This window comes from Petromyzon marinus, chromosome 30 (assembly GCF_048934315.1).
Source record: "Petromyzon marinus isolate PM22_M1 ecotype Great Lakes invasive population chromosome 30, UKy_Petmar_22M1.pri1.0, whole genome shotgun sequence".
In the NCBI taxonomy this organism is placed as follows: domain Eukaryota; kingdom Metazoa; phylum Chordata; class Hyperoartia; order Petromyzontiformes; family Petromyzontidae; genus Petromyzon; species Petromyzon marinus.
The window spans coordinates 9048534-9060109 of NC_133696.1; the positions used below are offsets into that span (position 1 = coordinate 9048534).

The 11576-nt window shown below is 52.9% G+C and overlaps 1 protein-coding gene across 1 annotated transcript; it reads left to right on the forward strand.

Annotated features, from left to right (window-relative positions):
* The first annotated feature begins 25 nt into the window (after nucleotides 1–25).
* On the forward strand, nucleotides 26–9823 carry CDC123 (cell division cycle 123). Its single transcript, XM_032963472.2, has 13 exons — nucleotides 26–177; nucleotides 2017–2088; nucleotides 3025–3070; nucleotides 3840–3875; nucleotides 4886–4981; nucleotides 6678–6784; nucleotides 7225–7273; nucleotides 8002–8077; nucleotides 8205–8327; nucleotides 8526–8554; nucleotides 8657–8770; nucleotides 8895–9032; nucleotides 9145–9823. The coding sequence occupies exons 1-13, from the start codon at nucleotides 104–106 to the stop codon at nucleotides 9202–9204; spliced, it is 1020 nt and encodes a 339-aa protein (XP_032819363.1). The 5' UTR covers nucleotides 26–103; the 3' UTR covers nucleotides 9205–9823.
* The last annotated feature ends 1753 nt before the right edge of the window (nucleotides 9824–11576 follow it).

Here is an 11576-nt window from a genome sequence, read left to right on the forward strand (position 1 = left end):
GGTTTAAACCCCGCCCGTCGCCGTACTAATCCACGCCCACCATGCTCTAGACCCGCCCACGCGCGGCGGGGTCAGGGGTCGGGTGGACTGAGTGGCGAGCGGCATGAAGAAGTGTCATGTCGCGCGCTGTCAGTTCTCGGCGTGGTACGCAACCTTCAGGGCCCACACCATCAAGAGGTCAGCGGCTGGCCCCGTTGGCGGCGGCTCCGTGGCGGCGGCGGACGCGGTCTGCGAGACGGGCGGCTTTGCGGCGCGGCGTCGCGATGCCCGTCGCGTTGAGGGTGCTCCGCTGGCTCTTAAGATGTTAAACCCTCCTCGCCTGGTGTGCAGGAGGTCGTGGGTTCGATGCCTACCCCGACCCCTGCGTTTAGAGTGTTTGGCTGCGATACCTTTCCACGTGATTAGCCACTTGGTTGAGTTATTATTTGTGACCAGGTCGCTTCTGAACAAGAGCGATGTCGCTCGGTGGACCTTGCCTGGTTAAATAAAAAGTTTAGTTTAGAGTCTCTGTGGCCTGAGGAGTTAAAACCGGCTGCACTCGATCTGAGCGGCCCGTTGCGCGTAGCTGTGGGTTGCCCGTAGCAGTGGGTTGCCCGCAGCAGTGGGTTGCCCGCAGCAGTGGGTTGCCCGCAGCAGTGGGTTGCCCGCAGCAGTGGGTTGCCCGCAGCAGTGGGTTGCCCGCAGCAGTGGGTTGCCCGCAGCAGTGGGTTGCCCGCAGCAGTGGGTTGCCCGCAGCAGTGGGTTGCCCGCAGCAGTGGGTTGCCCGCAGCAGTGGGTTGCCCGCAGCAGTGGGTTGCCCGCAGCAGTGGGTTGCCCGCATGCGAATGTCTCCGCGAGGCGACTTGGGGTTGCGCAGCTGAGGGCCTGAGGTGTGGGGGACCCCGCCTCTTGACTCGTGCCAACGGTGGATTATTCAAAGAAACGCCTGCGGTTGGCATTGCATTGAGCGTACGTAGGTCATCATCTATTTATTGGCCGCTAATGAAAGTATAGCGGCCTTGCGCGTTTCACGTCACGGCTAGAAGGGGATGGGTGGGCCGGTGGTCAACAATAAATGACGCGTTCGAAAGGACGACCACAGAGGGAGATGGAGCGATATGAGGAGATCGGCTCCTGTGCAAGCGGCTGGATGGAATTGTTTTTTTTTGTTACATCGCAGGATCGTGAGAGATGGCAAAGGCTTAGGAGAGGAGGTCTTCGTCCAGCAGTGGATTGACCACGGCCGGTTATGATGGTTATTGGTGAAGAGTATGAGGGTTTATGTAATTGTTGTGTTCGGATTAGAGTATGGTCTCGGGCTACACCCAGCTTCAGCTCTGGCCCATCACGAGCTCGGCTTGTGTTGGAGAGGGTTTGGATCACATACTGTATATGATTGAGGCGCTAGTTGGATTCAGGTTCAGGCTGTGGTGTCTCCCAACTGCTGTTTGGCTAAAGTCAGGGGCAGGGTCAGGTGCAGCCACGATAGCCCGACCCTCACGCGATGTAGCCTGCTGTTGGTTGTAGCCTGCTGTTGGTGTGGGCTGGGCATTACTGACCCTAACTCTAACCCATAACCCCTTAAATCAAAACACCTAAACACTAACCCATTAATCCTTTACCTCCAACCCTGAACCCAAACACCTAAACCATATCTATACATCCAAGCCTCTAAACCCGTTACCCCAGTATGACATTATGCCCAACCATAATGATGTTGTGGTGGTGATGGAAGACGTTTATTATAACGATATATTCGTGGTGGTGGTGGTGGTCACGTGTAATGAGCGATGTTCATGGTGGTGTTTGGGTGATGTTCGTCGTGGTTGCGATGAGTGATGTGTGATTGGTTATGTTTGTGGTGGTGATGTCTGATGAGCAGTGTTCGTGGTGGCGTTGATGAGTGATATTCGTCATGGTGGTGATGTGTGATGAGTGGTGTTCGTGTTGGTGATGTGTGAAGAGTGGTGGTGATATTCGTCATCATCGGTGGTAGTACTAATGGGTGATGAATGCCGCCGTCTCCATGCGTTGCAGCATTGTGATTCCACTGCCCCAGGACGTGATCTCCTACCTCCTCGACGACGGCACCGTCGTCATCCCGGGCAGGTGAGGCTCGGTCAAACATGGCCAGTTGGCTCGCGGGGATTATAATGGCCGTGTTAGAGACTCTTGAGCCAACATCGCCAAAACCCCGGGTCTGGATCGGAGCTTTAGCTGCCGTGAATTAACCTGAATTTTCAAGCGCAGCGAGTTAATGGTTTCAACCTGGTCACTGATAACCGCACAAAAAATCCCATCATGTTACATTTGGTTCTGCACTTCATTTGGCTAAATTGTAGCTCTGACACTTAAAAGGACAACTCAATGTGGTTGGCATTAGATGAAAACTGATTCATAATAATACATGATTTATAACGTGCAGATATTTTGATAATCGGACATAACATGCAATCAAGAACTCAGAGGCACTGAGGCAGAGTTCAAAGTTCCTCGTATGCCAGCCCGGACAGCTGAGAGCCTGGATAGATGACAACCTGGACAGGTGAGGGCCTGGACAAGTGAGATTTTAGCTTCTGCTTGAAGGTGGATGGTCAATGGATGCTGCATTTTCAGAGCATATAGGCGTGCCTCTAGCGTCCATAAAGAGTGCTATCGGAGGGAATTAGTCATTCTGTGACATCGCCTTCTGGGATCACACTTTAAAACGTGGCGATACGCCACACACTGTGAAAGCTTCTGCAATAACATGACACGAGTAGTACAATTGGGGTGTAATCCGAGAAACACCTGAATAAAGAGTTACAAAGAAAACACGAGGCTCGGCTCCCCGTTACCTGTACACCTGCCTCGTACTGCTTACCTGTACAGTGTCACCTGTAAAGTGTCACCTGTCCAGCTTCACGAGTGCAGCCTCATCTGTCTAGCCTCACCTTTACAACCTCACCTTTTTCGCTTCACCTGTACAGCTTCAGGAGTACAGCTTCACCTGTGCAGGTTAAGACGTTGAGGATTTGACAGCTCATGTTCCATGTGACCCCGCAGGCTAGAGCCGGCCCGAGCAGAAGCGGAGGACAGTGATGACGTCCAGGTTTGTGAAGAACCTGTCTACCACCCACGGCCTCACTGCATCGCCCACTCCCTCGCCTGCTCCCTCACGCACGTCGCACTTGACGGATGCTCGAGATCCCAGCGGTGCTCCCCCAGCCTGTCGGGCCAGGCCGCATGTTAACGTTTTTTTCTCTCAAGGTTCCGGAACCACGTGCCACTTGCGGGCGCCATCTGGAGCTGAAGTGAGAATTCTCTCCCGGTTTTTTACGAACGGCTGTTTACGCCGACGCCGTATAAGACAATGGCTGCAAATCCCTGTGTCGACTCGAGTAGATGCCCGAAGTAGTTTGTGGTGAAAGCTTGAGAAAAAAAAACACGGCCTCACTCGGAAGACCTCACTTTGGATTGGGTCGCCGACTCCTCAGCTGCAGCTTTGGTTGTTGCTGTGGCATGCATGTGTGTGATGTGGGTAGCGTCTGTGCGTCCATGTGTCCTGCGTGCACGTGTATGTACATGTGCAGCGGTTACTGCGCTGTGCTATGAACCCGGCAACCCGATTTTTATTCCGGTCATGGCCAACACCAGTGACGATTATTTAATCATCGCCCTCCCCTAGGTCAATTCAGTCTCAAATCAGTACCTGGTGCGATGTGTAAACATTGTCACAAGGGAGATGAATGCGACCGGGCATAGTCCTGGCCTCCCATCCATTTATGTGCCATGCCGGCCTGAATAGGTGCTCGTCAACAACACTTTCCCCAACAGTCTGTGAAAGGCTATAAGGTGGATCTTTGTCTCTGTGTGTGCAGTGGTCGGACGAGGATGAAGACACGAGCGTGCTCACGGTAGGCGCACAGTTTTCACCGCGGCCGCAGCAGCTGTGCTTTCTCTCGCTCAGCTGGGCCCGAGCTTGCGCATAGCATCACCCGTTACCTGGCTGGTCGGCCGGGAAGTGGGAGTCATGGTCAGGCTCAGGGGTCCTGCGAGTGGAGAAGCTCCCGGGTCACGTGACGGCGCAATCTCACGTGGGAGAAGCAGAGCGTTCAACGTGACGCCTGTCACAATTCAGATGTCGCAATTTTGGTTTACGAATCCATTCACAAATGGATTATTTTTACAGCCTCGTTTGTATTTATAGTTTACTAGCTTTGCTACCCGGCTTCGCCCGAGACTTGGATTCTTGTCTTGGATTAATACACGGCCTACGCGGAGGGTTGGGGGGGGGGATGCGTGACGTCAGCAGGCACACTGCGTAACACTGCCGCATGCGGGTTACATCAGAGATGTGATGTCACCACTCACTTGCCGTGCAAAATATATACATTGTTGCGCCCCCCCCCCCCCCCCAAAATACAAAAGTCTATTTGTATACTTTTTGCATTGTGTACAGTCTGGAAGCTACCCACATGCAAAATTTAAAGTTTGTTGCATGTCGGGAAGTACGCTAAACATTTCGAACAGACACACATTCGTAAATTTCAATAGCATATGATTTGCGTACATAGTAAATGATCAATTCTTACACGTGTGCTTCGGCCCGTATATCATGAGCACAAGAGGATATTTTATTTTATCGGTGAATCGATGTACCAATTACACGGTTGGTAAAGTCCAATGTCCCGGTAACGTCGCCTTGTGAGACAAGCGGCTGATGGGAAGCCGTTTGTGGCTGTGGTTGCGTCATCATAGTCATCCCCATCACTTGGCTCAAGTCTCATCTGTATGTGGAGAGGATTTGCATCTCATTCATTCGCATTCCCAGCTGTAGTTTTTTTATTTCTTAGTATTATCGGAACAAATGTTTTTTTGTTATGTGACACTCGATTCCGTCTCCTCCTTCCTGGTGCCGCGCCAGGCCCCCGAGTTCCCGGAGTTCGAGGTGGAGGTCCGTGACGCCATCGAGACGCTGGGGGGCAGCGTCTTCCCCAAGCTCAACTGGAGCTCCCCCAAGGTGGGAACGACAGCGCTGTGCCACGAGCCCATAGACCAGAGTTCGATTCCCGCTCATGGCAAATATGGGTGACGAATATTCAAATCGGTCATGGGCCACTGCGAGGTAAACGAAATCATAAATGAGGACCTAATGCGGTGTATAAAATAGCGCAGGAGAGACAAAGGCGGCCAGGCGTGGCAATGGCCACACAACCCCCTCGTGTCCCATTCTGGCCTTAAGTGCTCCTTGCTAACAGCGCTTGCCCTGACAGTATGTTGAAGTCTAGACGGGAGATCAGAGGTGGGACGCACCCCTGTCCCACACTCCCCAAACCTCGCGTTCAACTCTGGGCCCTGCCGGTGACGAACCCTGACCCTGACCGGTCAGACGAGTTGCATTACACGCAGGAGTTTGTGACTGTGTGTACGTGCATCACTGCGCGATTTCTATGCGCGTGTCAATTGACACCCTGGACACCCTTGCTCACGAGATGCTCCCACGGAATGTTTTAGATTTAATAATTTAATTTAAAGAAAAAAATATTGCACGTCTCCGTTACAGCACGTTTGTGTAATCGGTTATTTGACGGCGCTTCGTCACACTGGCCATCGTGGTTTGCTGCAAGCGGAGGGGGACGTAGATGGAGGGGGAGGGGCAGAGAGAGTTAAGGTACAGTACAATTGTAGTGACAAACAATTGGTCACTACGCAGCATAATGCTGGCTGCTGGCAGGGAAGGGGATCTGCAGCTTGAAGCAGCCCTGACTAACAGCAGGCCACGTGATAGACCCGAGAGGGATCTAGGGGAAAGGTTACGGAAGGGACACGTCGGAAACCCGCTATTAGGTTCTAGAAAGGGGGCGTGGCCAGGGCAGAGCGAGGCCACGCTGGGAGGATAAAAGGGGACCCCAAGTAGGCGCTCGGGGGCTGTCGTTTGGAGTGGGATCCCTGTCGTCGTTGCTGTTGAAGATCGTCGCCATCGCCACTGTTGTCTCCACTTGATAATTGCGCTGCTAGACGTAGTTGGCTCTCTTAGTTCAGCGCCATCAGTGTCAGACGGCTAGCGTTGTGTGTAGGCTAGCAACCAGTGTAGGGTTGCGTATAAGCGAAAGACAGAGTGTGTAACAGTGTAGGGTGTGTAATGTATAAAGTGTACAAAGTCTGCTCGGTGTTTAATTTAAGAATTTCCTCCAAGAACTTAGATCTCCAAGTCAGTCCCTACACAATGATGGGTTTTGCCGTCGCGCGACGAGTCTCCGTTTCGAAACTCTCAAAGCTCGCGGCGCAGCAAGACATCACAGAATGACTGCTGAAGTCAGTCTCTCCGTTAGGACTCTCTCTCTGTCCGCTCGCAGGGCACGCAGCTCCCGTATGTCCTGCGCAGTGTTTATCTCATATCAATCAAACCAAAGTGGTTCAGGCCTATGCTGAGCTCAGGCTTGGCTCTGGTTCAAGGTTGAACCGGCTCAAAGCGATGCTTCTTAACTTGAGCCGGCTCCGAGTACAGTCCCAGCTATACTTGGGATTTCCGCGAGCCGAGCCTGAGCCAAGCCAAAGCTGCGCCGCTCACTTGCGCATCTATAGAAGCGACTGATAGGCTCAAGCCTGAGCTGCGCCTGAGCATTTGAGATAGAGCTAGAGCCAGAGCCGCGACTCAGAACACGAGCCTCGGTCTGCGAGCTGAGAGCCGGCGTAACGTGTTCTCCTCTCTGTAGGATGCCCAGTGGATCGCGTTTAACAGCTCACTCAAGTGCTTCTCCATGAGCGACATCTTCCTCCTCTTCAAGAGCTCTGACTTCATCACGCACGACCTCGCACAGCCGTGCGTATTGGGGAAAACTACCCACGATGCCTCACCACCGTGACCTTTGACCACAGCCGCAACCAACGATTTTTTTTGCTAAAGCTGATATTAATAATCTGTGTTTCAACCTGCTATGCCCTCTGACCCCTGAACCCCACCTCTGAGGAAAATTTATTAAAATTACAATCCACCGGAGTGATGCAGTTACAAATGACTATATAGCCCTGTCGTGCGTAATTCAGTTACAATTTCCCAAATTAATTGTGCGAGTGATTTAGTTACCAAAATACAAATAGGTTGACGGTACGGGTTGATGTGGTGTGTAATTTTGATACCGTTCGTTGCTGCATGCAAGTGACACAACTCCGAGCGAGTCAAATCATGCGGAGGATGTCGGTGGATGGGCAGGAACTCTCACTCCTCGCTGAAAGTCGCTTTGTCATTGTTTTAAACGTCAGGTTCCTGCACTGCACGGACGACTCCCCCAACCCCGAGATAAAGTACGAGGTAAGACGGCAAACAACAGTGTGGTTATATATTTATACATTTATGTAGCGCCGCTCAGGATAAAAGTCTCAGAGAGAGAGCTGACACCAAACACAGACACGCGCCACACCTCCCCATGTGACACCTGTCTCGCACACACCCCAACAACGTCAAAACACATCCCTACCACGCACCCTCGTCACAATCACACACACGCACACATCGGTACATCCGCCCTCATCACACACTGATACACGCGCCCTCTGTACGCACCAAGACAAAGATCCCCAGTATAGCCGAAACAGACTTGGGGAAAGTGCTGTTAGTTGTGAGCGAGCACCTCATGAAGGCCGGCGCGACACACCACGTCTGACCACCTTTATCTCCCTAGTGGCAATGTTTACACACCACACTACTCATTTGAGGCTGAGTCGACCTAGGGGAGGCCCAGAACCGGTTCGGATAATCATCACTGACGTTGGCCGTGAGCGGGAATCGAACTCGGGTCGCCGGTTTCGTACCGCAGACTGCTAGCCGCTATACTACCGCTCACACACTGATACACGTGTCCTTGTCACACAAACAAAGACACACACCCTTGCCACACACACACCGGTACACCCATCCTCGTCACACACACACACAAATAGTTAACCTCGTCGTCGCCTGCTGGCGCCAGTGCCATCCCACGCGGCGTCCCCGTGCGTGCGTGACGCTGTGGTTGTGCGTCCGTCCGCGCTGCGTCACAGCTCGTGCTCAGAAAGTGGTGCGAGCTGATCCCGGGAGGGGAGTTCCGCTGCTTCGTCAAGGAGAACAAGTTGCTTGGTGAGTGACGCCGCCGGAGGGAGCAATGCAGTGCGACGGGCGGTTCACCGCATATGGCGTGCGGTGGTGTTTGATGTGCGTTGTGTGGTGGTGGTGGTGGTGTGCGGCATTGTGCGTGTTGGTGCAGCAATAGCGCAGAGGGACCACTCGCAGTACTACCCCCACCTGGAGCGCCAGCGCAACGAGATCCGCGCGGCGATCCAGGACTTCTACAGCGCGCGCGTGCACATGCGCTTCCCCAGCGAGGACTGTGAGCGCACACCGCATCACCGCAGCCCACACCGCACCACCACAGCCAACACTGCCACTGTGCCACACCGAGCCACCCTTACTCCCCATGTCGCCCTCGTTCCCCACCCCCCAACCATGTCTGTGCACTGTGGGCTCTTGGGTTTGTCGACACTGTACTAACCCAGCGCTGCTTCACTCACTCTCTCTCTCTCCGCAGATGTATTTGACGTCTACAGGGACAGCCAGGTAAGGCCCTTGGTGGCTGAAACCCAGATTCGATTCCCATGATCTCAGTGGTGGCTCTGCCCCACCTACTGCGCGTACTAACCACCCACGTGCCGTTGGCAGGGCCGAGTGTGGCTTATCGACTTCAACCCGTTTGGGGAGGTGACGGACGCCCTCCTCTTCTCGTGGGACGAGCTCCGGACGGGGCGACTCACGGTGCCGGAGGCGGAGGAACAGGCATGGGCAACCACACCTGGGCAACCACACTTGTACAACCATACCTTGGCACCTGCAGTGGGAGAAACCGCGCCTGCGCAGGTCCCACTTTAGCGTCGTGTTCTACCGTGTGTCGTGTGAGCAGGACTTGCCAGCGTTGCGGTGTGCCACGAGCGAGTCGTACCTGCAGCCCAGCGCACACCTCAGCTACCGGCTTCCACGAGACTTCGTGGACCTGAGCACGGGGCAGGACCCTCACAAGCTCATGGACCTGCTCAAGATAGTGAGTGCACAGCACAACGCACCCGTGCAAAGCGACACCCCTGTGTATGGTACACTTAAACAACACACTTGTATAACACACCTGTACTTGCGCGTGTGTGTGTTGTTGTTAGTCGACATACAGGCGGCAGGGAGATCACAGCTCCGACGATGACGATGAGGCTGCGCCGTGAGAGCCGGTTGCTTGGGGAACCTGCATCGCCCACATCGTCAATCCCCCTCCCTTCACCCACATCGTCACCCCCATTATCATGACCTTGCCATCACCCCCACCGTCGCCTCTCATCACCCCCACCGTCACTGCTTGTCCCACCTTACCGTGGCCTCCGTGAGTCGAGGGGGACGCGAGTGAATCAAACGCGAAAGATTGCTACACGGAACAACAGAACCAACTCCTCGCGTTGTGCTCTACTCCCCAGATTTCCCGCACCTCTCTCTCCTCTCCACCCTATGTCTCGCTTGCTCCTCCCCGCGTTTCTCTCCTCCCCGCGTTTCTCTCCTCCTCGCTTCACGTTCCTGCATTGCTCCTCTCTGTCTCCTCTCCCCATGTCTCTCTCTTCCCAAAGTCGCTCTCATCCCTGTCTCCTCTTTTTCATCTAATTTCTGTCTATTCCTCGTGTCTCTCCTTCCTCCACTTGTCTGTTTCCTCCCGTAAACTCCCTCCCCCCCCCGGGTCTCGCTGTAGATAAAGGAGTGAATGTCGCACACACGTGGGGACTTGGCGGTGGGTTTTGCGTTTTGCGCGTGGAGGCTTCTGCTTTGTGAAGATTAATTAAACTTGTGGCTGCCTCAGTCTGCTTCTCTGGTGATGATTTAAACATTTACTCATCGTTATAGATTCGTCTTCGTTACGTAACGTACGCCCCGTTAATGCACGAGGGGAACACGATTGTTGTTGACGAAGAAACCAATCTCGTTCTTTTTTTTGGGACCAAAAATGACCGTCATTGTTTTCATATCGGTATTGGTTATATCGCATTATTCATTATCAACGCACATATCGCGTAAGATAATCTTTAAACAAGAACCTGAGGGAAGCGTTAGACGTCTGACAGACGCGATGCAGACGGCTGCCCCTATAGTTCGTAATGACGCACACGTCGGTTTACAACGACCCGAGTGGAACACTGCAGCACCACTCGTCCCATACGTGGGGTTCCCACACGGCCAATGATTACGAGCCACAAGTAGTTTGTTTTAGGGTCAGATTATCGCGTAGTGTATGGCGTAAAAAATATTTTAACTGCAGCCCTCCACCACCCAGCGGCACAGCCAATCAGATGGAGTTATCACCTTGTGGGTCAATTATGTCTCAATTGATTTGTTTTTTTTAAACCAGAGGAGGAGATGAATAGTGAGCAAAACGTTGAGAATTCTCCGTAAAAATTGTCAACACTTTGCATGCAGTTGGCTTATTTGCCCACGTGACAACTTGATACGATTGGCTTTGCTGGGTGGTGTAAAGTTATCGTTAACGAATTAACATGCTGTAGCACTCCTGATGAATCATCGAGTGTCATTTGTCAATTAAAGCCACGGCATCACTGTATCGACCTCACCACCGCGTCTGGCCTTTAAAATAAAATAAAAATGTTGGGCAACATTTTGGTTAATGGCCCTTATTTTTAATTTGTGCCATAAATAAGGGTTATTGCCTGAAACGTCACCATACGGTTTATTATTTTTGTAAGGCCATAGAGTCGCTCGTTGCAATGACGACAACGGCATGACCAATAAACGAGGGCAAATGTCACCACGCCGCCGCACAGGCAAGAGGCCTTCCTCAGCACAGAGGGCGAGAGGGGGGGGGGGGGGCATGCGAGAGACGGCGTGGACGAGCTGCAGACCGCACTTGTTTAACACCGTGGGGGGGGGGGGGGGGCACCGGTCATCGTCGCAGCGGCTTTTGTGCGTGCCATCGAACGAAGGCTGTCACTGCATCGCGCGCTTTCGGAATGCGCTTCTGGCGGCCGTCTGGAACGCTCTTTCGATATCGGGAAGCCACTGGAGTTATGGCACTTTTAAGACTAGATTGACAACTGATTTCTCTAAAACAGATTTTTGTGTTTAGTTTGTTGTCCTTCCCCCGCACCTCCGATTAGCACGGTTGGCTACGTACGGTGAGACATAAATTCAATATACATACATGAAAGAAGTTCAACATACATGTATTTATGTTGAACTTCTATCGCGCCGTGCTAATCGTAGATGCGATGAGCACGTGTAAAACATTGCACCGTCAGCATGGAAAATCACGACGCATAGCCCTGCTGTATGCACCTTTACCAGCTGCTGGTGTAAATTAAACTGGGTTTCGTTGACGTTAACTGTGATTTAGTCTCAACAGTCCCGCCGCGTGTGTCACGGTTATAAATCAGGCCTGGAATTACCCGAGAAGAGTGAACACAGTCGAGCATTTAACGTCGTCGGGCATTGGTGGTGGTGGCAAAATAGCCAAGGTGAGGAATTTAATCCACAAAGGGGGGGCGACGGCTCCCCCCAGGACTATGACAAACCACGAGGCTCCTCTCGAGATTCATCCGCG

What these genes read in the sequence shown, in the direction of transcription:
- CDC123 (XM_032963472.2), top strand. Translation starts at nt 104, where the DNA reads ATGAAGAAGTGTCATGTCGCGCGCTGTCAGTTCTCGGCGTGGTACGCA. An exon ending in AGGACAGTGATGACGTCCAG is followed by an intron (nt 3,071 to 3,839) that starts GTTTGTGAAGAA and finishes CTGTGTGTGCAG; the next exon opens with TGGTCGGACGAGGATGAAGA. An exon ending in GCGCTTCCCCAGCGAGGACT is followed by an intron (nt 8,328 to 8,525) that starts GTGAGCGCACAC and finishes CTCTCTCCGCAG; the next exon opens with ATGTATTTGACGTCTACAGG.